The following is a 26,813-nucleotide window of genomic DNA, read 5'->3' as shown; positions in this document are numbered from 1 at the left end:
AACGAAAAACGCGATTAAAATTCTCCTCCTAACTTTTAATTTCTTTAAAACAACAATTAACAGCAGCTGTAAAAACCTTTACTTTTCTGTGTATTTACTCTCTGCTGCTTATGTTGATAAATGCGATCAGGCTCGGAAAGAGTAAAGGGACAATCAATATTCAGGTACTTAATGTAAAGGCTCTGTAACTTTCTTCTCTATCCATAGTGATCAATTATTTTATCCTCCTTGGGGCAAAATAGTTGATTTAAAGACGATGAGCAATTTTTTCTGTGTATCGCAAAATAACTTCATTTCCGGAACAGTTGTCGATTCTGTTGATGAATACGTGTTTGTTTTGTACTCTAACAGAATATTCATTCTTCACTATTTATCTCTGGAGTTTATAGTCTGTTATTCGATCCGTCTAGTTTCTTTAGGTTCTGTGAAATCACCGAAACATGAACTCTGCGATGAACTTTCTTAGTGGTTTCACAACAAAGGAAACATAGCACTTCTGTAAAACTGATCAAAATTAATTTTCTCTCTATAAACATAACTACAATGTTGTGTAAACTACTGACGAGAATCGAGAACGATCAACTTGTTAAAATGTCCAAATGCCAAGAGAAACACAAGATTTAGTGGTCTTTGGACTTCAGAATGGAAAAATCTGCATTGGAGTGTCCACTTTGAATTGTTGTTTTACATTTAAGATGTAACAAAAAAAAAGAGGAAAAATTGGTGATCAGTTTGTAAAACCAAAAATTTGAAAGTCAAATGAAAACTGAGTCGGAGACAAGAAGCGGTCGGCTTGGGGATGATGCGGGTTCTAAAAATTACTTAGTTTTAATTTTTTGTCAACGTTAGCGTTTCTTTCGTCAGCATCAATGAAACTAAAAGGAACTAAAATAAGAAAAAAAAAAAGAAAAAAAAACATATTATGTCCACATGCTCTTTAGGAAGATGTAAAACCTACCAGAGTTTCGATAACTTTTAGTATGTAAATAACTCTTTTAGTTTATAACTGTTTATTTCCAAACAATAACAATTGTTTATGTTGTGGAACTTTAAGGATTTGCCTCCGAAGGAATAGTGCTATTCTTAACTCAAAATTTTGATTTCGTTTTGATTAAAAACAAAGAATTACGGTCAAGTCACCGACAGTTCAACTGGCCAACGCCAACTCGCCGACGTGTAAAATCGATTGGAGACGTCGGCGAGTTGGTCTTCAATCCAGTACAACTTATTAGAAGTTGAACATATAGAAAAGTGAAATATCTTTAGTAAAAAAAAAAACAATTTTGTTTTCTTGCAAAAAACTTTATAAGGATTTCATGGCGAATAAAGCAAGGTAAACATCTCCAATGACTTTAAAAGCTTCAGACGCGAACGAGTTATTAAATTCTCAACGCTTCCTCTCGTAACGTAACACCGAGTCACACAACGCGTGACGCTTTCATGAATCAATCGCTTGCTTTTTCTCATGACGTGAGCCCGGGACGCCTGTGCTTAAAGATATTTTCATAATTGCTGAGGCGCATTCTGCCAGCATGGGTTAACTGTGCCTAAATCGCTTATTTCTTCTTCTTCTTCATCTGAGTCAGTTCTCAGGTCGCCGTAAAAATTAATATTCATGACTAATCCATATCGGAGTATTTTTTAAAATAATTGCAGGTTTTAGTTTCCTTTGAAGCCAACAAACAAAATGAGTTGGTTTCAAATTCGTGTTGTGGAGGTTCCTGACTGCATAGAAAAAATTCAAATAGCTTCCTTTTGTTAAAAATGGTCCTTATGGTTGTTCGGTTGGCTGATGATGCTCATTTTCGTCGTGTGACAGGCATGTCACGTCGGCGAAGGATAAATTAACGCGCGCAAAATAATGCAAAGGTTTGATAGCGGATATCTGTTTCCTTTTTTTTTAATTGTTCTAGCTAGCCAAAAATAAACACGACGACTTTTTCAGTATTAATTTCCTAGAGAACAACGTAGGTTATGTTTTTCAGCTAATTGTTGTATGCGTGACTTAAACGCATCACGCGATTAAAATTATTGTCTTAGCTCTGAATTTATTTAAAACAACACCTAACAGCAGCTGTGAAAACCTTTACTTTTCTGCGTATTTATTCTCTGCTGCTTATGTGGATAAATGTCATCAGGCTCTGAAAGTGTAAAGGGACAATCAATATTCAGGTACTTAATGTAATATCTTAGTAACTTTCTCCTTTATTTATTTACTTTATCCTTCTTGCAGCAAAATTGTTAATTTAAAGATGGTGAGCATTTTTTTCTGTGTATCGCAAAATAACTTCATTTGCGGTACATATGTCGATTCTGTTGATGAATACGTGTTTGCTTTGCGCTCTAACGGAATATTTATTCTTTGCTATTCATCTTTGGAACTTATAGTCTGTTATTCGATCCGTCTAGTTTCTTGAGGTTCTGTGATATCACCTAAAAATTAAATGTACAATGAACTTTCTTAGGGCCTCTTCATATGAGGCCGGTAACCGGGACGAATTTTGTCGTCTGTTCATATGGGAAATTTCAGCCCGGTTACCGGGATGAAAAAGAGTCGAAAAGGGCGCGAAACGTGGACTGAGGCCCTGGGAACGAGTTTGAGCGCGAATTTCAAGGAAGTAAACAAAGATGGCGCCACGTTCAACAGTTATATCGTTTGCTCCCATCGTAGCGTTATCAACGCTCGTAGCTCTAGTGCTACAACTTCACGGGGTCCTTTTGCTATGGAAAATACATCAAACCAGGCAGATTGATGCAATCCGGATCGGCTTGTTGCGGAAGAAAAGTTATTTCTTCCGAAATGTAAAGCAGCTGAAGCAGAGAGATTTGTACAGAAAAAAACGAAGTTGTTGGCATAAACCCGGTCGAACTGACTTGTGGTGGAAAAACATCTGGACGGGAGTAGCACCTGAGGAATGTTGGAAAGAGAACTTTCGGATGTCAAGGGCTGCTTTTGTGAACCTAGTATCGGAGCTAAGGCCATATATTTCACCAAACCCAAAGTCACCTAACCACAGGGCATTGAGTGCAGAAAAAAAGGTTGCAGTTGCATTGTATTTTTCAAAAGACACTGGTTCCCTGAGAATGACAGCCAATAGTTTTGGAATAGCACTCAACACTGCATCAGCTGTTGTAAATGAGGTTTGTCAAGCTATTTCAAACTATCTTGGCCCGAAATATCTCCATCTTCTTGAAGATGAAGAAAGTATGAGGGAGAAGGTAGCAGAATTTGAAGCCAAATTTGGCATGACACAAGCTTTTGGTTGCATTGATGGGACACACATTCCAATTCAGTGCCCATCAGAGAACTCACAAGATTTTTTCTGCTATAAGCAGTTTTTTTCATCAAGTGTGCAGGCTGTGTGTGACTATAAAGGCTCCTTCATGGATGTTGAATGTAAGTGGCCTGGAAGTGTCCACGATGCAAAGGTTTTTGCCAATTCTTCCATCAGTGCCAAATTAAGAAGTAATAAATTGCCCTGTACATTTCAGACTCCAATTCCAGGTGGTGTCAAAATACCTAATTACCTCATTGGTGATCCAGCTTATCCATTGCTTCCTTTCTGCATGAAAGAGTATGATTCATGTACCAGTAATGAACAAGTTGTTTTCAACAACATGCTGCGTTCTGCCAGGAACCAAATTGAATGTGCTTTTGGCCGGCTTAAAGCAAGATGGTCCATACTCACTACAAAAGTGGACTTCAAACTTGAGGCAATACCAACAATTATTTATGCATGTTTTGTATTACATAATTATTGTGAGAAGCATAACATGTATGTTGATCAGGACTTGGTTGACTCGCAAATTCAACTTATGAAGGAAAATGAAGATCAGTTTAAAAACACTCCTGATCCAATTTACTCTTGTGATGTGGGAGAAGGGAGTGTTGTGAGGACAACACTCACACAATTAGTACTGAAGAATCTTTAACGTAGTACTTAAACTTTACCCTATTTACATGTATTGCTGTACTTAGTTTAATTAACTTAAGGGGGGAGACCCTTAAATACAAAATGCATGCTATGGATGACTTCTAACTGTCATATCTTGACCTCCCTTAGTATCCTTGATTTAGTTTTTGGCCATATTTGTTCTATTGGAGGTCGCCTTCACTTTCGGTAGTCATGATCATATTTGGTAAGTCACGTAACCATAACACAAAAACCGTATAAACTCACACAGCTTACATCTTTCCCCAATGAAACAAAAGCCAACGGGTAGAGTGCATTCAGGTGCAAAATTTGTAGAATGGATTTGTTAAAATGTATGTTATTGAAGAACCTATGACATCACAAAAACTTCATGATGTCATAGCTTTTTCAGTAATGCGAATTGTTTGTCTTAAACAGCACTCATTACCAGTAGAAAAAATATAGTTGGGAAAATAACCAAGTAGAGATGTAATAAGAAATCCTTTTCTGAAACATCCTCAGATTTGTGCAATCAGGCAACTATGAATACTATAGTGAGCAATCCAACTGTGGATTATGGCCTGAATTTGTCAAACTCAGTATGAAAACTTTAACAACAACACGTACTGAGGAAGTCTGAAATTTTGTTGGATACACTAGAATGCTGTTTGAAACATTTTCTGTGGGCCAAATTATGCCAAACAAGGCTGTTTACATTTAAAAACAATGAATAAAAAATACTTTTAAAAATAATTATCAAAAATTCCCCACTGATAACAGATTAAATCAAAACAAGGCAGGGCCTTCTCTGAGTATTAAAATTGAATTAAATATCAACAAAATGCAAATGTTGGCAGAAAAATGGAAATTGGCAGGTCAACTTATTTGCCCATAGAATAGAAAACTCTGTCAGTTATTTCCAAAGCATCAAGTTGTGTTTGTATATCTATATACAATATAGATCTATTAGACAATGTCATAATGTCATAACTCTATGGTTGATAATAAAAGCTTCCAATGCTTCCTGGATCTTGCTGGCTACCATGTTGGCTAAACAGCTGGGCATAAACACCCTCAGCAGCCTGAGGTGCAACTTGCATTGGGTTTTGATAGAACAAATTCTGATTTACAGGTGCACGTACTGCATAAGGTTGTTGCAATGCTTGTGATAGCATCTCGATTGATCAACAAACTCCTGCACCTAGATCAGTCATAGCTTTACTAACACTTTCAATACTATGAGAAAAACTTGCTGTAGACTCCCGCATTGCCTCAGCAAGGTCCTTTCGAAATTGGGCATCTTCCTTAGCTTCTTTAATAAGCAACCCATCCCTCTGGGCAGCAGAAAGCTTTTTTTCCAAATGCTTTCTTTTGTTGGCAATTAGCTTTGGTACACAGTTAGCTTTGCGTTTGTTACCAGGTGCCACATCGCCACTTGCACTACCCCCATCATCTCCAGGGCCTAGATCACTTGAACCAGCTGAAGTACCTGCAGTTTCCAAATCCAAACTTAAGCTGTCATCTTCTGGATTGTGACATTGGACAACTTCATTGTCTTCCAGAAAATCATCTCCTCCTACACCATAAGAAAGGGGCTCTGTTCCGGCAGAACCGCCCCACAATGTTATCAGTTTGTCGTAAAATTCGTAAACAAGTTTTCCACTGCCACTCCTACTTCCAGAAACTACAGCTTTAGAGAAACTCTGTCTGATTTCCTTCACCTTTTCCATCACTCTCTTCTGTCCTTTCGTTATCATATCTTTTGACTCTTTTACACGATGCTTTGCTTTGGCCTGCTCTTCCTTTGAACGGGTTTTGAAATCATCCGGTAACTTGAAAGCAGCCATAGGACCAAATATAGATTCATCGTCCTCATGAAGCTTCGCCATGTCCACTCGCAGTTCTTGGTACTGAATTTGTTCATCGGCGTCGAAATCAAGGTTTCTATAGGCCATTTTTGATTTGTATTCAAGTAAACAGTCGATCAACTGCCTTACCGTGTCTGTTTCCCAACGGAATCTCTTCGAAGTCAAGGTAGAAGACACTTCGCCATCCGCCATGTTTGCACGCGTTGTAGGTCGCGTGAGCTGCGTTCCGTTTAGTCAGCGTCCTTACAAGGCATGCGTAGTTGAAAAATTTTCATCCCGGTAACCGGGCTGGAGTGTTCATATGGGAAAATATTTCATCCCGGTTACCGAGATCTTGGGGCCTCTTCATATGAGCCCGGTTGACCGGGCTAGCCCGGTTACCGAGATCTCGCCTCACTCCTATTTCCTTTGTAAAAATTTCGATGTGTTCATATGAGAAGGCGGGCCAGCCCGGTTACCGAGATCTCGGTTGTAGAAACCGAGATCTCGGTAACCGGGATGAAATATTTTCCCATATGAACACTCCAGCCCGGTTACCGGGATGAAAATTTTTCAACTACGCATGCTCAAACTCGTTCCCAGGGCCTCAGTCCACGTTTCGCGCCCTTTTCGACTCTTTTTCATCCCGGTAACCGGGCTGAAATTTCCCATATGAACAGACGACAAAATTCGTCCCGGTAACCGGGCCAGCCCGGTTACCGGGCTCATATGAAGAGGCCCTTGGTTGTAGAAACCGAGATCTCGGTAACCGGGCTGGCCCGCCTTCTCATATGAACACATCGAAATTTTTACAAAGGAAATAGGAGTGAGGCGAGATCTCGGTAACCGGGCTAGCCCGGTCAACCGGGCTCATATGAAGAGGCCCTTAGTGGCGTCTAAACAAAGGAAACATAGCACTTCAGTAAAACTGATCAAAATTAATTTTCTCTCTATAAAAATTACTATAATGTTGCATAAACTGCTGACGAGAATAAAAAACAATCAACTTGTTAAAGTGTTGAAATGCTCAGAGAAACAAATCAAGATTTAGTGGTAAGATCTTCGGACTTCAGAATGGAAAAATCTGCATGGGAGCGTCCACTTTGAATTGTTGTTTTACATTTAATATATAATAAAGAAAGAAGAAAAATTGGCGATTAGTTCGTAAAACCAAAAATTTGAAAGTCAAATGAAAACTTAGGCGGAGACAAGAAGCCGTCAGCTTGTGGATGCCGGTATAACGTTACCTCAAGTCAAGCTCTGTTCACGTGTAGCGGTGGTTGTAAGTAAATACGTGCACGAGTGGGAGACATTCATTGCTACCTTCTAATGTTATAGATTTTGTAATGTTGTCCGCTCAGATGGTCCTTATGTTTTTTCGGTTAGCTGGTGAAGCTTATTTTCCCGGTGTGACGGGCATGTCACGTCGGCAGGGGACAAATTAATGAGCGAAAATTAATGCAAAGGTTTGATAGTGTAAATTTGTTTCCCTTTTTTTTAAATTGTTCCAGCTAGCGAAAAGTGAAGAAGCCAACTTTTTTCAGTATTAAATTCCAACAAAACAATATAGGTTATGTTTTGCATCTGATAGGGCAATTTTTTTATGCATTTACTCTCGGTAAGCTGCAGATAATAACATAAGAGTAGTGAATGATGATAAAAATGGTAATGATAATTATTCAAACTACAGCCACCTTTGTCTCAACTTCTTGATTCCTAGCAGAGAGTAACTGACGTAGGAAAAATATTTTCAACCACAGGACAACATCATATTTTTTTTTGAAATCTGGTTTCAAAGAATTAACACAAAAAATCGTCTTTAATGCACAAGGCAAAACAGAAATTCTGACCTGAAGCGAACTAATAAAAACGTCAGTTGTCGAACTGTAGTTATATTTCGATATGATCAGGGATTAAGTTTTGGTTAGAAAGTCTTCATTTTGCTGCAGCATTCTATCAATTGTCCAGTTAGTTTCCTATAAAAGTAGTAATCAGCCCTTTCTTTAAACCTAAACTAATTTTCTTTTCTACTTTTGTTGTACCTGTGACTTTAACGAATTACGCGATTAAAATTCTCGTTCTAACTTTGAATTTGTTTAAAACAACAATTAACAGCAGCTGTAAAAACCTTTACTTTTTAGTGTATTTATTCTCTGCTGCTTATGTGGATAAATGCGATCAGGCTCGAAAAGTGTAAAGGGACAATCAATCTTCAGGTACTTAATGTAATAGCTTTGTATCTTTCTCCTCTACCCATATAGTAGTCAATTATTTTATCCTTCTTGTGGCAAAATAGTTGATTTAAAGACGGTGAGCAATTTTTTCGGTGTATCGCAGAATAACTTAATTTCCGGTACAGATGTCGATTCTGTTGATGAATACGTGTTGGTTTCGTACTTTAACGGAATATTTATTCTCTAATTTATATCTCTGGAACGTACAGTCTGTTCTTCGATCCGTCTAATGTCTTTAAGTTCTGTGAAATGTCCGAAAAATGAACTTTGCAATGAACTTTCTTAGTTCTTTCAAAAGAAAGGAAGCATAGCACTTCGGTAACACTGATCAAAATTTAATTTCTCTCTATAAACATTACTACAATGTTGTGTAAACTAGTGACGAGAATAAAAAACAAACAACCTGTTAAAATGTCCAAATGCTTAGAGAAACACATCAAGATTTTGTGGTGAGATCTTCGGACTTCAGAGTGGAAAAATCTGCATGGGAGCGTCCACTTTGAATTTTTGTTTTACACTTAAGAACAAAAAAGAGGAAAATTGGTGATTAGTTTGTAAAACCAAAAATTTAAAAGTCAAATGAAATACTGAGTCGGAGACAAGAAGCAGTCAGCTTGTGAATGATGCAGGTTCTAAAAATTACCAATATTCAATTTTCGTCGGGGTTAGCATTTCTTTCCTCAGCATCAATGAAATTAAAAGGAAATAAATTTAACAAATTGAGAAAAAAAGAAAGACATACTTGGTCCACATGCTCTTTAAGGAAGACGTAAAAACTACTAGAATTTCAATAACTTTTAGTATATAAATAGCTTTTATAGTTTATACATCCCATCATCTGAGATTTAACAAACACCATTATGAGGTTAATGATTTGAAGGGAACTGTCCAATGAGTTCCATTCATCAACTATCCTATTGTAGAAAGTTTTTTGATTAGTGAAAGGACGCTCGACAGTAGGCACAGTCGTCTAGTCATTTGTTGTATAGCAAAATAAAGAAATTAGAGAAGGCGATGGAGAAACAAATCGAAAATTTGGAAAACGTACTTGAAAGCGCGTTAGAGCGCAAAATACTACAAAACCAAAATGTCATGCGGGTATAACGTTCCCCTCAGTCAAGCTCTGTTCACGTGTAGCGATGGTTGTCGGTAAATACGTGCACGAGTGGGAGACATTCCATCGCTTCCTTCTAATGTCATAGATTTTGTAACTGAATGTTGACCGCTCAGATGGTTCTTGTGTTTTTTAGGTTAGCTAGTGAGTTCTATTTCCCCCGTGTGACAGACATGTCACGTCGGCAAGGGATAAATCAATGCGCGAAAATTAATGCAAAGGTTTGATAGTGGAAATTTGTTTCCTTTTTTTTTTTTTTTTTAATAAATTGTTCTAGCTAGCGAAGAGTTAAGACCTTAACTTTTTCAGTATTAAATTCGTACAAAACAACATAGGTTATGTTTTGCACTTAATGGGGCAATTTTTTATGCATTAACACTCGGCACACTGCAGATAAGAGTAGTAAATGATAATGAAAATGGAAATGATAATTATTCAAACTACGTCCACCGTTGTTTCAACTTTTTCTTTCCTAACAGAGAGTAACTGCCCTAGGAAAAATATTTTCAACGATAGGACAACATCATATATTTTTTGAGATCCGGTTTGGAAGACTTAACACAAAAATTCGTCTTTTGTATACTCAGCGAAACAGAAATTTCTCGTCTTAAAATTTGTGCGTCAGTGGTGGCATCATCTGCATTTATAAGTTGAATATTGGTGCGAACTAATGAAAAAGTTAGTTGCTGAACGATAGTTATCTTTTAATATGATCAGGGATCAAATTTGGGTCAGAAAGTCTTCATTTTGCTGCAGCATTCTATCAGTTGTCTAGTTAGTTTCCAATGATAGTTAGTAATCAGCCTTTTCTTTAAATCTAAACTACTTTTCTTTTCCATTTTTGTTGTGCGTGTGACTTTAACGAATTCCGCGGTTAAAATTCTCGTCTTAACTTTGAATTTCTTTAGAACAACACTTAACAGCAGCTGTAAAAACCATTACTTTTCTGTGTATTTATTTCCTGCTGCTTATGTGGATAAATGCCATCAGGCTCTTAAAGTGTAAAGGGACAATCAATATTCAGGTACCTAATGTAACAGCTTTGTAGCTTTCTCCTCTACCCATATAGTGGTCAATTATTTTATCCTTCTTGCGACAAAATAGTTGATTTAAAGACGGTGAGCAATTTTTTCTGTGTATCGCAAAATAACTTCATTTCCGGTACATATGTCGATTCTGTTGATGAATAGGTGCTTGTTTTGTACTCTAACAGAACAATAATTCTTCACTATTTATCTCTGGAACGTATAGTCTGTTATTCCATCCGTCTAGTTTCTTTAGGTTCTGTAAAATTACCGAAACATGAACGCTGCGATGAACTTTCTTGGTGATTTCACAACACAGGAAACATAGCACTTCTGTAAAACTGATCAAAATTTATTTTCTCTCTACAATGTTGTGTAAACTACTGACGAGAATCGAGAACAATCAACTTGTTAAAATGTCCAAATGCTTAGAGAAACACAAGATTTAGTGGTAAGATCTTCGAACTTCAGAGTGGAAAAATCTGCATAGGAGTTTCCACTTGTGAATTGTTGTTTTACATTTAAGATGTAACAACAACAAAAAAAGGAAAAATGGGCGATCAGTTTGTAAAACCAAAAATTTGAAAGTCAAATGAAAACTGAGTTGGAGACAAGAAGCAGTCAGCTTGCGGATGATGTGGGTTCTAAAAATTACTAATTTTCAATTTTTTTTTTTGTCGACGTTAGCATTTCTTTCGTCAGCATCAATGAAATTAAAAGGAACTAAAATAAGAAAAAAAGAAAAAAGGAAAACATACTTTGTCCACATGCTCTTTAGGAAGATGTAAAAACTACTAGAGTTTTACTAACTTTTAGTATATATATAACTCTTTAAGCTTATAACTGTTTAGTTCCAAACAATAAATTCTTAATTCTACCAACCATACCGACGCTTTCTCAGGGAAGAGGGTAGTGGGAAAAAGGAAGTTCATCATATGATTCATTACTCAAAAAGGAATTTGAAAGAGAAGGGAATTTGTTTTTAATATTGGTCCATAATGACGCGTGTAATCGACCAGAGAATTAGAAATTCGTATTGTCAATGTAAATTTTGAAGATGAAGCTTTAAACAACTTTTAGAATTCAGGAGAAATAAATGTCAGTCAATTTCGTAAAAAAGGTTTTGGTTATTCATCATGGTGAATAGCAATAAAAGCTAAGTTTTTTCGTTTGTCTTACGATGTAGTCACGTGTAATGAAGATAGCGACGTTTCGACTGCATACTGCAAGTCTTCTTGAGGCGATGAGGTCGACTGGTCATGCGTGACCTTATAAAGCATGATGCTCGGCTGGGTTTAGTTGTTTTTCAATAGGTCTGATTGGTGCATTTCGATCCTTTCTTTTTCACTCAGTGATTTGCTCCCTCGGCGGTCCGCTGTCGCACGGCTCTCCTGTCCTGTCGTTATGTTTTTTTTATCGTGGGCATCCACGCTTCTGGAATTTCTATTCCACTATCCCTGTTGATGTCGTTAGGGTGAAGTCTTATATGAATTGCCTCTTTGGCTCTGCACGTGTAGTAATAAGGGTCATGATCACTAAACTTTACTTCGAATTCGTTCCAGAGTGGCTTGTGTCCGGTTTTGTGGGCATGCTCTGAAACGGCGGAGGTCTGGTACGGGCAAGTAGGATGTCTCAATCGTGCTCCTTAATTCTGTCTTATATAGGTCTTCCAGTTGCTCCGATGTATACCTTGCCGCATTCACAGGGAATCCTGTAAACGACGCCATCTTGTGTAGCCGGGTCGACAGCGTCCTTCGGTCGTACTGAGATCTTAGCGTAGTCTCCGACTTGAAAGTCGGAGACTACGCTAACACTAAGCTACAAGCCACTCTGAAAAGAAGTAAAGTTTATGTATGAAATGCAACTTATTGGCTAAAAACTGATGCCTCCATTCTCACTTAGATAATGCTTCAAATAGAATTAGCTCGGTTGTATATCAAATTGTCCATTTTTGATACATCAGGATATGTGCACAGTCCATGACAGCAGTACTAAAAATAAACTGTTCAACTGTTTTTCCTTGTTTTACATTATATTTTCCTCTTGTGAATAACGCACAAAAATGTTAAAAAAAATTATCAATGTGTAAGACGCATGAACGAATTGAAATTTTTCGGGCGTTAAACCTATCTAAAAGTTTAATGTAAAGTTGAATATCCTTTTTATGATTTGAGAATAAACCAAAATTTTTATCGCAATATTTAATGTTCTACGAAGTATGAACAGTAGTTATCAGACAAGACGATAAAGTTACTCCTTTCCTTTCACCAGGTCTTCACATACACTGCCATTTTTAGAGTAGGTGAATTTTAGCTGTGCATGACTGAACAATGGGTTAAGAGTCCATTGGTTCCTGGGTGGTTGTATTTATTTGTTTTGACGTAATTTTCTTCTCATGAGTCATAAGGCAACTAACACAATCTTCTTTTTATTATTCTAAATTACAAAGGGGAACGTTCTAGGACAAAAAAGGTGTTTTTTTCTCTCGACTGATTAATGCAGGTGATAAAAGGTACTGATGATAAGCAATGGCAAAACAATATCTTAATTTTCAGCAGAGTTAAACAATGGCTATCTTTTTTTTAAATTCAACTTTCCAGCAAGTGCTAAGAAAGTCTTTGAGGTTTTTTCTGTTTCACTTCGAAGGATACGTTTGTTCTGTAGCCAATGGAGACAAATTCATTAAAACCTCAAGAGTTTACTCCAGAAACTTGTGTATAAAACATCGAGCTGCTTTGAAAAGATTTAATTTACTAACCTCTTTTGATGAAAAAATGAAAGAAAAAATTGAGACACATTAACTTTTCTTCTGCAGAAAACAAACTGAAACACGTCATGATGGTACCCTCAGTGGCTAAGTGGAGTTTCATCCTCCTTTTCGGTAAGCCCTTCAGTTGTTCAAAACTGTTGTCGAAAGTGTTTACTAAAATGATAAATATTGCATTTGTTGACATTTGGGAGGGAATGGGAGCCCATTGTGGGTAATGTGGGAGGGGAGGAAGGGTAGGATGCTTGAGGAGGCCTGGGAAAGGGCAAGTAAAGGGAAGAAAAGAGGAGAGGAGGGGAGGAGAGTACAAGGTTAGATGGCTGAATAGAGCGACGAGAAAAACCGCGAAGTGGGCATGAGTGTCTGTTGGGAGTTGTTTTGTCAGGCTTTCTCGAACTGCAATATACGCCAGTGCTCAAATGTAATAATCATGTGGGTGAAAACTTCTCATATCCGCCTGTAATATCAAACTACTTCTAGGCATGCAACATGTGGTGTATGCTTGTTCGGTGGTAAGAGAAAGTGGTCCGAAACGTTTACCAAGTCCCACTTTGAACTCAGGACTGAACCTGTGAAAGACATTGCCACTGCATTTACCTTGTACAATCAAACTTCAAAGTAAAGTGCTAGAATAAGATGGCGTCAATAAATTATTCCTCTAATTCATGAATAAAACACTTTCCTGTATCCTCTGAAACACTTTTCTCAATGAAACTACCTGCAAAGGTAAAGCGTTGGTAAGTTTTTGCTTGGAATGGAAGACTCAGTTTTGTGATAGCTAGCTGAGGTCTGTTGAACTCGAGCTCTAAATGAGAATTGTCTGCAGTCTTGCGATAGATGTTTTAAAGCTAAGTGATCTGATATCTGATTAGTGGAGTAGTGATACTTGTAAGACAGAGATCAGCTTAGATCTAAAATAGCGACCTTTGTTATGTAAAACTGCATACTATTTGTTTCTCTTGGTATTTGATATCTATAATTTTTTTTGGAAGCCAAGTAATTGACTTGTTGTATTTGTTGTAGTTTTATTGAAACATCCTCAACAAGCAAAAGGATGGAGGAGAGTTCCTACGTTTTCGTACACACGTGTTCTCTCCGCTCCAAAAGGACACTACGTGGAACTGAACTTTTCCATGCACAGCTACCCGTGGGCTTCACGACCATGTCTGCGGGACTACTATCTTGAGATCCGTGACGGCAATAATCAGTCAGCCAACGTTCTTGGTGTATTCTGTGGAGATCACAAGACTGCTGTAGTACGATCCAGTAGACGATACTTGTGGTTACGATTTTTCCCTTCTCGCGAATATGATTTGGATGGATACTACGTGGGCAGATCCTTTAATCAAACAAGTAAGGTATTTCTTGACAAGTTAAGCACTCTTAAGGCAATTGGTTAAAATCTTTAAATTCAACTGAACATCGCGATAGAATAAACTCTATTCAGAAAATGTAACGTTTGCCCACATTACTTTTACGTTTTCTCGCACATGTAGCAGTGTTTATCCCTCTCCTTCCCGTGGTTAAGATTTTTCCCTTCTCGCAGTTATAGTTTTAATGCATACTACACGGGAAGATCCTTCAATCAAACAGGCACGATATTTATTGTTAACTTTCTGTTAAAGGACGTAGTTAAAATATTTAAATCGAATTGGAACTTCCTGATATAACAACTTATATTCAGGAAATATATCGTTGGCCTACCTTACCATTACGTTTTTTTGCACATGTAGCAGTATTTATTTCCTTATTAAGTAGCTTTTTATCTGATATACAAAGAGACAGACGAACAGCCATAGATAGAGAAAGAGACAGACAGACAAAGAGAGACACCGAAAGAAGTTCTCCGTGACTTTGGAGTAAAATATGATTGTCCATACACAATGTCTTTGTTTTATATATTATGCCTGTGGTTTGCTTGTCCTGTATGATACAGACTATTCATCTAGCATTTGTTTGCCTTAATACATTTTTTATTATCATTATCATTATTTTTTGTTTTATGTAGCAACACCTACCATGACCCAAGTACCCAAGACACAGACTGTAATTTTGAACAGAATCTCCAACCTGTGGTGCCCGGTGGAAGGTGCGCCAGCTCCATACATTGTATGGAGAAAAAATGGTGTTGTTGTTCAAAATAGTACCAGCGTAAGATATCAGCTTGTAGCTGCAGAGGAGAATGTGAATTACAGCTGTGAGGTACGAAGAGATAATAACGTATCAAGGAGCGAAATTAGCCTCAACATTGAAGGTGAGTTTTATTCCTTACACAAGTGTAATGGAACCATATCACTTTTTTAATTGGATGCCTGAATCTGTACTATTTGGTCAATTTCTTAATATCTTGTTTAATTTCTTGGTATCCCTCCACGGCTCGCCGCCCTCGATGTAGTCGCTCCCGTAATTTGCCCCGTTCTTCTAGACCGCGATAGATTATCAATATGTTAAACAGTTCTTCGTTCAGATTAAGCTTTCTTTGATCAGCTATATCAGAATGACAATCTTTGTTTGGAATGAGGCAAATGTGGCCGAGTGGTTACGGTGCAAAGCTTGTAATCCAGTGGTCTGGGTTCAAGCTATCCACCCTGCTACTCACCGGATTTGTTTTTTGGTTTGCCGCGCTTTGTAAACTGCCAAATGGTTCGCCTCCGACCAGTAAGGATTTTTGCACGATGTTTATTTACAATGTTTGTTTCAATTAATTTGTTGAGATTAGTTTTTGTAATTTTAGTTTCCAATTTGTTTTAATCAGTTGATTCTTGATTAATTCTGTCATACCGTTTGTGAGGAGCATTTTATTATATCCACTTTTTTAATTCACGCAATAGAAACATTCATCTTATCTCACGTATGGAACGCGAGACCTATTTTTTAAAAGTTATTGTAATTATTTAGCGCTGTTCAGCCTCTCAGAAAGAACATTTCCCACTGCTACAGTTTGATCAGAATTTTTTTTTGTTTTACCTTAAATTTTGAATTCTCTAAATGCCAATATTGACAAGATTGTTATATCGAATAAGGAGGAAAGAAGAACCAAGTAGAAACAAAGGACATTTTCATAGTTACACGCCTATCTATTTTCCTATACGATTGATTCGGTATGGTTTTAAGAGTATGTTAGTAATTAGTTCAAAGTCGATACTACATAGTTGCAAAATGTCGCAAATTTAAATTTAGCCTAAGTTTAGAAGTTCATCTCTTGCATTCCTTTGTAAACTATCATTCTAAAGCTGCTTTTTCTTTTTGCTCAATACCATAGAATAGGTTGGTTTTCCCTTTGCAATGCAAACTCAGTAATAACATATTACACTTTTTTTAGCGATTAAACTATTTGAACAATACTTTATGTCTAATATTCAGAGTGCCCAGGCCCTTGTGAGTGCCACTTTTTGAAGGGAACATACGGTCTGCTGCGTGTGAACTGTAAAGGAAAAGAATTGATGTCAATTCCATGGAAAATTCCCCTCACCACAGCAAAGTTGTGAGTATATATGAGAGATCAAATGCTAAGGTGCCATGTAAGTTGCAGATTAAACTGCGGATCACGAAGCAAATGAATGCCATTCTTCATCTTAACAGAGTAAGAGGGACTTCTTAATCAATCTTACACCAGCCATTGCGTGGTACCGTCGATGTCAATGACCGGAAATTCTTCAATATTGAATTTTTTGAACGAAGGTTTGCTACGGGGTTCATTCCTGACCCGAACTACTATCTCCTGAGTCTCTCAAGCCATGTTGAAAGAAAATCTGTACCTTGTAAACTCAAAGCTTTAACCTCGTGGCTACACTAAAAAATATCATAACTGTGGTATATCATACAATGCCGGTCCATGTCAGCAGGGTCACAAAACAAGAACAAAGCTAAACAAAAAGGCAGTACTTCGTGACTTCGTGAAGGCAAAGTGGAATCGTAAAACGAACATATTCTGTAGAATGTGAACAATAACGGCGTAGTAGGCTTTTATGCTCGAAATACCTGGTACTTTATGCATAGGAAGCCGTTACAAACTGAAATATCAAGCAAATCATGAGAACTTCAAAAACGTAGATATACACTAATATATTTTAACTGTTTTAGTAATATTCAGCTCTATCTCTTGTGTTATATCACTGCTCAGATATAGCCGTAAAAGTCAAACATAACTGTGAAAAAGTAGGTCTGACGGTATTAATACCATCTCACTGGCTGGAACAATAGTGCAACTTATCCATTTTTGGTGTACAACGGACGACTTTGAGTAAAACTGTTTGGTGCGTAAATCTGGAAGAGTTTATTACTAAGTACCGCTTTTTGTAAATTGTTGTTTTGTTATTATTAACACTGAAATATGTAACAAAGCCTTTGAGGCATTTTCAAGTTACTGCGTCCTGCACTATGTCGTTCACCGTCAAGCTACTTCGAAAAAGAAATAATTAAAGATCATTGGTTCATAAACTGTGAAATCATACACGTATTTAGCTGGAAAAGTTGTCCATTTGACCACAGCTGAATCGTACTCCCATTTTTTCATCCTCATTAATTTGATAGCTTGATCTACGTAATACGTAAAAAAAAAAATGGGCACATGAAGTGGAAAATTTGTGCGAAGGTGGAACAGACTTCGGAAAGAGATAAAAGCGGTTTATAATCTCTGGATAAAGGTATCTGTCATGAGTTTTGAAAACCGTATGTATTTAACACAGTTGTATAAATTTTTTTTCCTAACAGGGACTTGAGTAACAACCAGCTTAAGGACTTGTCACAGGACATTTTCAGCAACAATACTCACCTGGTTCAGCTGTAAGCTAAGATTAAACAAATCTATATTGTGTGCATGTCAATTTAAAAGGGCAGTGATATCCTAACAGGGACTGACAATGATATATTGATGATAAATAACAGTATTCATCATTAGCCGCTTTGAAAACCATACGTATTCAACACAGAAACAACTCTCACCTGGGGTAGCTGTAAGCTAAGATTCGTTACCTCATTCCATTGACTAATTAACAGCTTCATAAATTCGCATTTCAAACTGCGCCTATTTAACACATATGTAGCAATATCTTAATTCGGACTTGGGTTACAACCGACGAAGGGACTGGCCACAGAAAGTTTGCAGGAGCAATAACCAACTTTGACTGTTAACTAAGACACTTTTCCTTAATCTCCTGCGTGAGGTTGTTCAAAACTGGGTTAAGATAACCCACGATTAGTTAGAAACTGATTTCAGATCTGAAAGCTTCAAAACAGAAGTCAATCGAATTCTTTTTGTCAAGAATGTGATGATTGGATGCTCTACAAGCGATATAGAAAATTATCCCAGAAAGGCTTTTGAATAAAGGAATAAAGAAACCCGGATTAAAATGTAACCTTAGGTTGCGCTAATGGGGCTTCAAACAACTGGGTCCTGATGAATAAAAGCATATTTCATCAGCATTATTACCCGTTCATGTTAAACACGGTTGGAATAATTTCTTAATGTGTACTTGAGTAAACAACCAGCTGCATAGCTTTCCGTTAGACATACTTTCGGCTTAGTGAACTGGAGGCCAGGGTGTAAAAAAGTAAGAGATTGTAAAATCTTAAAAGTAGTCAGTTTTTTCAAAGAATGACGAATTTTCAAACCCATAAGTTGATTGATGTTGCTATTAACATCACAATACGATTTGTGATTTATCGATGTATTCCTTCCAAACTGGCGTAAAAACAGGAGTCTAATTGCTAGAAGGCATCGAAATGGTTGCAGATGTCAAAAAAAAGCTAGATATATGGCGATACAGCGGGACTTGCTCTAAAGTTTTTATTATCTTTTTCCTTTATAATCTTTTAAGTATATTATATGATGCAACGATTTTATATTGTGTTGATATTTACTCCGTAGATAGGGATAATTTTTCGATACTCTGCAGCGCGAAAGCCAGATAGTTGTCTTTAAGTTTATCGGAATATATTCGATCCATAGAAATTCTACCGAAGACTTGTAGACACTTAATAAGCGCGGGATTTCCACTACTCTTTTTCTTTCCACGGGTTGCTGAGTGTCATTCTTGGTCTAGTATGTTCGATTAGCGGCTGGTCTTTGGGGAGAGATTTGACTCGCGTCCAGGCCTACCGTGTTGTAACTGTCTCCGGGTTTCACAAGAAAATCTTACCACGGGTTCGCAAGACTTTGAAAAGGCTGTTCACTTAAAGTTCCCTCTGGAGAGTTACAGAGGAGAGCCTAAACACCCGTAGGAAGCTTCTGTCTGATAGAGAACTTGGGCCACGTGTATCTGAATTTCGCTCGGCGAGTGTAGTCGTCAATTGTAATCTGCATCACAGTTTTCGTTCTTACATAATTGATAGCTTTTTTACCAGATTGACTATCCTTGCTAGTTTTTCTCGGAGAAAAAAAAAAAGGAAAGAAGCTTAAATGCGTATTTTCTACATTACATTATCAATGAAAAGCACAGTGTAAAGAAGGAAATGCTGGGATCGTTTTCCTTCACACCATCTTTTTTTTCTTGTCTAGTCTCTTTACTAAGTCAGCTACACTGGTTAATTTCACAATTCACAAGTCTTTCGGTGATAAGTACCCATAAGAACAGAGAAATGCCGCAAGATGCATCTTTAAAAGAAGGCAATTTCCTAAAAAACTAGACAATAACGTGACGTTGCAAAGCGTATATGTGCACCGTGCATCAATTCAACGCAGAGTCAGGTCGAACGAAGAGAGCTGAAATCTATATTTTACCCGTTGCTCTATGTGGTAATAAGTGTCAGAAAGATCATGGAAGAGTAATATTTTTAACGAATCAATCTTTCCTGAATATTTCATGTAGCTAAGAGGAACATGAAGCCTTAGTTACAACATAAGTTTTCGAAATTCTCAATAAAGCCGTCTTGAGATATAAATATCGTTCGCTCTAACCATCAGAATCAAGCAACAAAGCTATTTCCAGATCGAACTGCTGTTGCGTTGATATAGCTGGTTCGACCATTTAATGTCGAGGGGAACTTTTCATCGAGCACACCACGCCCGGCGAAAGGCATCAAGAATCTAACATTATCTTCTTCACTCTTTTTTCTTTAATGACTCGGTTCTCCAGTAGACGATATAGTATACAAATATTATTTTAGTTAATTTATTCCTGCAACGATTAAAATGCTTTCGAGTGCAAATTCCGAACGGTATTTATTTGTCGAGACAACTCTATTGATGGAATCAAAAAATAATGCTGAAACTAATTATAAGTCTTCTTGTCTTAAAACGATGAGTGTAGCAAAAAAAACCTGAGGAAAGTGGGAGTTTGAGAAGTTAATCAGAGCGCTCCTTCAGCGTTTTCCACTGCGTCAGTAAATACCTTTTACGAATTATGAAAACTATTGAATTTAACTACTACTGATCATATTTCTAATAAAGTAGACATAGGGATACAGAGAACATAAGACCTGTGAAGAAACCTCATTTTTTAAAAAACTATAATCCATGCAGGAATATAACTAAAATAGAACACGATACATCCAGACATTTTTAGCAAAAATACCTCACTATCGGACCTGAGAGTTTATACCCTGCTATATTTATTCAAAAGGTGCCCTAAATCGAAATCTACCGAACACATAAGTAATGTTTTAAGCATCGCTTTATCGACACTTACGTCCGTTTGCAGGCATTTTGTGTGTTTCCTGACAATCCTTAGATTGCTGCGACATACTAAACACCGCCTTTAAATGATTTCTTATCAGGTGGTTGGACAACAATCAGTTGAAGGGATTACCACAAGACATTTTTAGCAAAAACACCTTGCTGTCGGACTTGTAAGTTTATACCCTGCTTTATTTATGCAAAAGACGCCTTAAATCCAAATCAACCAAACAAAAGTAATGTTTTATCTTCAAATGACTGAGATGTCGTCTTTCCTCTAAAGCTGATACACAGTACCCTCGTTCCTACTTCTCCTTATGTGCCACTCCTCGTCTCATGAAATGTTAATTTTTCTTCATAAAATGAGCAGCCCTAGCAGTAGATCTTTTTAGCTGTGTGATCACGTAGTTTGTAATTGGTAAACAAGGATTCGAAATGGCTGCTCAAGTACGTACAACAGACGACATTTTATGGACGAAATTCCTTCTTCTCTTCCCGAAATTGTTATATTCAAACTCCAATGACTGCGCTAATATAGAAATGAGCGACAATTGACGTAAAGTCCTTTTAAAACAAAAGTTGAGATTGTTAAAAAAAACTTACGAGCATACGATCTTTAAAGTTTAAAAAAATACATGAGGCCAGCACAAAAGAGGCAAATATATTACACAAAGGAAGTTGCGCGGATTTTGTGACTTAAGCCTTTTTTATATGCGTTTTAATAGCAAAAAAAGGAAAAAAAAGAAAAGAAAAGAATGCAAATTACATCGAAACAGACTAGTAGGGGTATCAATTGTTCGAGTTTAAGTGTCCTCTTTAAAAATCCTTCATAGCTACCAACTATTCAGCGAGGTGGAGGTAGCTCGCGGTAGATATTTACCAAGCTGCAAAACGGCGAATTAAATATCCACCACTAGCCACCGATACTGATGTGAGTAGTTCTTTTGGTGTATACTAAAACAGTGAGATAAAACAGCAAAAATTGATTTTTTAACTTATTTATACCTGCAACTATTATAAGACTTTCGGGTGCAAAGGTTACATAACCTTAGATATAGATATATAAAAAAGTTGTTGAAATCAAATCGCTTAAAAAAAATAGCATACAATGAACGTGAAAGAAGCATCACACAAACTTCCTCTTTATTCCTTTGTGAAAGATCCATGTCCGGATATAATGTAATATTAATCACCTGTATATTTTAGGCCCTTATATCAGAGTATGAGAAAAGAAGTTACAAGTTTTTTTCGAGCCTCTTATTCTCTGAACTTTGTTGTCGTATACCTTACAATTAAAAATATTTCAACTTATTTTTGATAGGCAGTTGAACAACAACCAGCTGAGGAATTTACCATCGGGAGTTTTCAGTAACAATACCAAGCTGGAAAAACTGTAAGTTTGGAGTCTTTCTTAATATTGGTGTAAGGGGAACGCATGGAATCCAACCTGGAAAGTAGGCATTTTGATGCGTGGGTGCTGTCGCATCTTATGGGTTACATCCTAATAAAGCGGCATTAACACTTGGACTTACAAATGTCCTTTGAGACAAGCATTGGTTTCGGAAAATTCGTTCTGTGATCGATATCCACAAAGAAAAAGAAATTGTAAACAGGGGCTTGAGTAACAACTAGCTGAACGTCTTGTCACTAGACATTTTCAGCAACAATACTCACCTGGCTTGGCTGTAAGCTAAGATTAACAAATTATGTTGTGTGCATTTCAATTTAAAAGGGCAGTGATTTCATGATATGTCGATAATAAATATTAGTATTCGTCATTAGCCGTTTTGAAAACCAAGGGTATTCATCACGGTAACAACTCTCACCCGGGGTGGCTGTAAGCTAAATTCGTTTCCTCTTTCCATTGATTAATTAACAGCTTCATAAATTCGCATTTCAAACTGCGCCTATTCAACACATATGTAGCAACATCTTAATTAGGGCTTGGGTTATAACCGACGAAGAGACTGGCCACAGAAAGTTTGCAGGAGCAATAACCAACTTTGACTGTTTACTAAGACCCTTTACCTTAATCTACTGGGCGAGGTTGTTCAAAGCAGGGTTAAGATAACCCATGATTAGTTTGAAACTGATTTCAGATCTGAAAGCTTTAAAAAAAAATTCAATCGAATTCTTTTTGTCAAGAATGTGATGACTGGATACTCTAAAAGCGATATAGAAAATTATCCCAGAAAGGCTTTAGAATGAAGGAATAAAGAAATCCGGGTTAAAATGTAACCATAGGTTAGCGCTAATGGGGCTTCAAACAACTAGGTCCTGATGAATAAAAGCATATCTTATCAGCATTATAACCCGTTCATGTTGAACATGGTTGGACAAGTTTCATGTTTCTTGAGCAAACAACCAGCTGCATAGCTTTCCGTTAGACATACTTTCGGCTCAGTGAAATGGAGACCGGGATGTACTTTACAATCTCCTACTCTTTTGAAAAGAGTAGGAGATTGTAAAATCTTAAAAATAGTCAATTTTTCCAAAGAATGACGAATTTCTAAAACATTTAAGTTGATTGATGTTGGTATTAACAACACAATACGATTTCTGATTTATCGATGTATTCCTTCCAAACTGGTGTAAAAACAGGAGTCTAACTTCTAGAAGGTTGCAGATGTCAAAGAAAAGCTAGATATATGGCGATAAAGCAGGGCTTGCTCTAAAGTTTTAATTTCTATTTTTTTCCTCTTATAATCTTATAAGTACATTACATCCTGCAACGATTTGTGTGTTGCTATTTACTCCGTAGAGGAATTTTAGTGTTCAGTTGTTTTCAATGCTTTGAATAAAAAACCCTCAAAGTCATTTTGTTCTGCAGTATAGCTCGTTTTCTTATCACAGACTTAAAAAAAGCATCGCTTTACTGACTTTAACAGTCTGTTTGCGAGCATTTTATGTGTTCTTAATTGGTGTAACCTACTAAATACCGCCTTTAAATGATTTTTTGTTAGGCGGTTGGACAACAATCAGTTGAAGGGATTACCATCAGACATTTTTAGCAAAAACACCTTGTTATCGGACTTGTAAGTTTATTCTATTCTTTATCTATTTAAAAGACGCTTTAAATCCAAATCTGCTGAACAGACAAATAATGCTTCATCTCTAAATGACCGATATGTCCTCTTTCCTTTAATGCTGATGCACAGTACCCTTAGATCCACCTCTCCCTTATTTTGACCTCTACTCTATGTGCTACTTCTCGTCTCCTTAAATGATAATTTTTCTTCATAAAATGACCAGCTCTAGAAATAAACCTCTTTAGCTGTGTGGTCACGTAGTTAGAAATGGGTAAACAAGGATTCGAAATGGGTGCTCAAGTATGTACCGCAGACGACATTTTATAAACGAAACTCTTTCTTCTCTCGCCGAAATTTCCATATTCACGAACCAATCAGCTCTCCATTCACCGCGATAATATACAAATGGGGGACTATTGAAGTGGAGTCTTTTGAAAACAATAATTTGGATTGATAAAACAAACTTTCGAGCACACGATCTTGAAAGCTTACTTTAAAAAACATATGAAGCCGGTACAAAAGGGAGGCAAATATCTTACAAAAAGGAGGTTCGGGGATTTTGTGACTTAAGCTTAGAATGAAACCATATTCTGTCCATAACTGTAAAGTTAGTTTTGTTTGACGTAAATATATTCGTACACTTTTGTTACCTAATCGACAGCCGATCAAAGTTCTCAAACTACTGAGTGAACGGAAGTTTGAAATTTCTCTAAAAGTCCAACAAATTGAGAGAGCCTACACAATCCAAACCATCATATGTCGACGAGGAACCGCAAAGTTATACCAAAGTGATTTATAAATCTCATGTCTAGCGTTCGATGATCCTTAACGCTGGTCTCAGAATACAGAGCCATGGACGTTGACTCAAAATTGAGGTTGACTGCCGGTCACGGTTCCCAAATAACTAATAATATAGTAATAATAATAATAATAATAATAATAATAATAATAATAATAATATACAGTATTTATAGAGCGCTAATTCCCAATGGTCCAAAGGCGCTTTGCATAATAAAAATGACAAAATCCTAAACCTACAAAACTACATTGTCATTCTATAAAAATTCCCAATGGTCCAAAAGCGCTTTACATAAGTTACATGACTTGCAGTTAGAAATTTACCGAAAATTTAAGGAAACTGAGAAAGCCCATACATTCCGTACTATTAAATGTTGATTAGAAGCTTCTGCGCTCTCTCGAAGACATTTGTAAATCTCATTTCTAGCATTCGGTTTCTCTGACTCAGAATGCACGCACTAAGAAATTCAGTGATACTGCGCGAGATGTTTTGTATGCGTTTTAATCGCAAAAAAAGGAAAAAAAGAAAAGAAAGAAAATAGAAGAAAAGGAATAAAAATAACATCGGTTGTGAATATATGGAAGTCATATATTTGAACTGCGGTTAAAGACGTGAATATGAAAGTGATCTTCGCAGTAATGAACACTACTTAAGTTTAGGGTTTATTTGGAACCAGCACAGTGACCAGCTCCCCCTTGGCTTGTTAGCTGAGTGTATAGAGCACTGCACCGGTATCGCAGAGGTCATGGGTTTAAATCCCGTACAGGCCTTCTTTTCACTACTACTTAAGTAGTGTTTATTACTGCAAAGATCGCTTTCATATTCAAAAATTATATCGAAACAGATTGGTCGGGGTACCAGTTGTTCTAGTTTAAGTCTTTCCTCTTTAGAAATTCTTCATAGCCTACAGCTATTCAGCAAAGTGGAGGTAACTCGCGGCACCCAGAAATTTGTTAGCAATCATAAAATAGAAATCCTGATAGTGATTTGTAATAGGAAACAACACCAGGCATTGGGAAAACGCTTTTCTCCCTGTTGATATCCATTATTTTCCGGCGCTTAGATTAAGGTTGTTTCCGTTGTGTCCTTTTTCCAAGCCTTTTGGGTGCAAAATATTTTTCAAATTTGTTAGGGGTGGCAGGTCTATTTAGGGGATGAGGAGTGTGTACAGCATTGAATCAAAGAAATTGTGTCTTTCTCGAGAGATTTTGAGGTTACAAATGTAAAGAATGTAAAGAAAGTTTTATGTGGTAATATAAAATGGAATATGAAAGTAGCCTCATACAAAAACCTTTAACAAAAACTTTTCTCTGAGTTCTGTGGTGAACGATTTTGCATTGGCGATTTTCCCCAACAAATTGAACTTGACTACTTAAACAAGCCTTTGACGTTAAACGTGAAGAAAGGAAGCAAATGCCTTGGATAAAATCCAACGCAAATCCACGACCGGAAGGCACAAAAATGAAAATATAGAATATATAGTCTTGAGCGTGGCAAGGGATCGTGATTTCCCAACCTACAATGATTTGCGGAGCTAAAACATGTTCAATTTTTCCCTTGGTTTTAGCCTTACCCTACCACCGAAACGTACTCGTAGTATATACGAAACCATTGAGATAATATAGCACAAAGAGGTGATTTAATGGCTATTACCCTGCAACGGCTAAAAGCGCAAATCTCGTGTGCGTTGCTCCGGGATAGCTAAGCATCGCTTTGCCGTCGTATATGAACCACTTCGGATGTTGAGAGAACGCGAAAACAATTTATAAACAATAACGTGTTAGTGAAGAATTCTTCATGATAGTCTGTACGGAAAGCTTTTAAAGTTAGCAAGCATAGAAAGCAGCTTTAATTACTTGCGGAAGTGTTTTTATTTTGAAAAATAAATTCAGTTGTAGGATTTTAACTGGTGGAGTTTATTTTCATTGTGAGGATTTAACTTTTAATTATTTAATAACATTACTAGACCACATCACGTCTGAAAGCGAAGAAATCGAAAGACAACAACATCGACCTGTGTTTAGTGTGCACTGATTCAAGCGTCGTCCAACTATTTTGTTTACTCGCGGCACACTATTTTCCTGTAACAAAATTTGCTTAAGTTGTCTCAGCTTGGATTAAAATTGCCATGGAGTCGTTGTTAAAATTTACAAAAGTGTTTGGGATGCCTAAACTTGGCAAAAAAACTATCAGGTGGAAGTTGAAATCGTGGACAGCAAACGGAATTGCCAAAAATCTTGAGTGCACATCTACTTTCAAATCAATTATGCGATTCTGAGACTGATCAGTGTAGCTTTAAAGTCATTCGACCCGACTCGCTTTGTGTGCTGAGGAATTTTGCCTGCTACAGTTCGCGAGACACTGACAAATTTGAACACAGTTAATGTCACTTCATTCACGACCAATTGTGTAACCAAATTCGATAGGTATCCAATTTGATTATAACGAAGCTGTTTTATTAGCCTGAGA

At 37.0% G+C, this 26,813-nt stretch overlaps 1 protein-coding gene and 1 pseudogene across 1 annotated transcript; one reads left to right on the top strand and one right to left on the bottom strand.

The window, feature by feature from the left end:
• Positions 1-2,100: 2,100 nt before the first annotated feature.
• LOC113668417 (uncharacterized) lies at positions 2,101-21,913 on the top strand. The gene is made up of 8 exons (XM_089180983.1): positions 2,101-2,172; positions 12,950-13,015; positions 13,925-14,254; positions 14,910-15,155; positions 16,265-16,385; positions 17,615-17,686; positions 20,618-20,689; positions 21,838-21,913. Exons 2-8 carry the CDS (start codon positions 12,970-12,972, stop codon positions 21,911-21,913), a joined length of 963 nt encoding a protein of 320 aa, XP_089037109.1. The 5' UTR covers positions 2,101-2,172; positions 12,950-12,969.
• On the bottom strand, positions 4,907-6,649 carry LOC149052457 (uncharacterized; annotated as a pseudogene).
• Positions 21,914-26,813: the final 4,900 nt, after the last annotated feature.

The sequence above is a fragment of the Pocillopora damicornis genome, chromosome 1 (assembly GCF_964200805.1).
Source record: "Pocillopora damicornis chromosome 1, jaPocDami1.2, whole genome shotgun sequence".
Classification (NCBI taxonomy): Eukaryota; Metazoa; Cnidaria; class Anthozoa; order Scleractinia; family Pocilloporidae; genus Pocillopora; species Pocillopora damicornis.
This window is presented reverse-complemented; position numbering and strand designations above follow the sequence as displayed.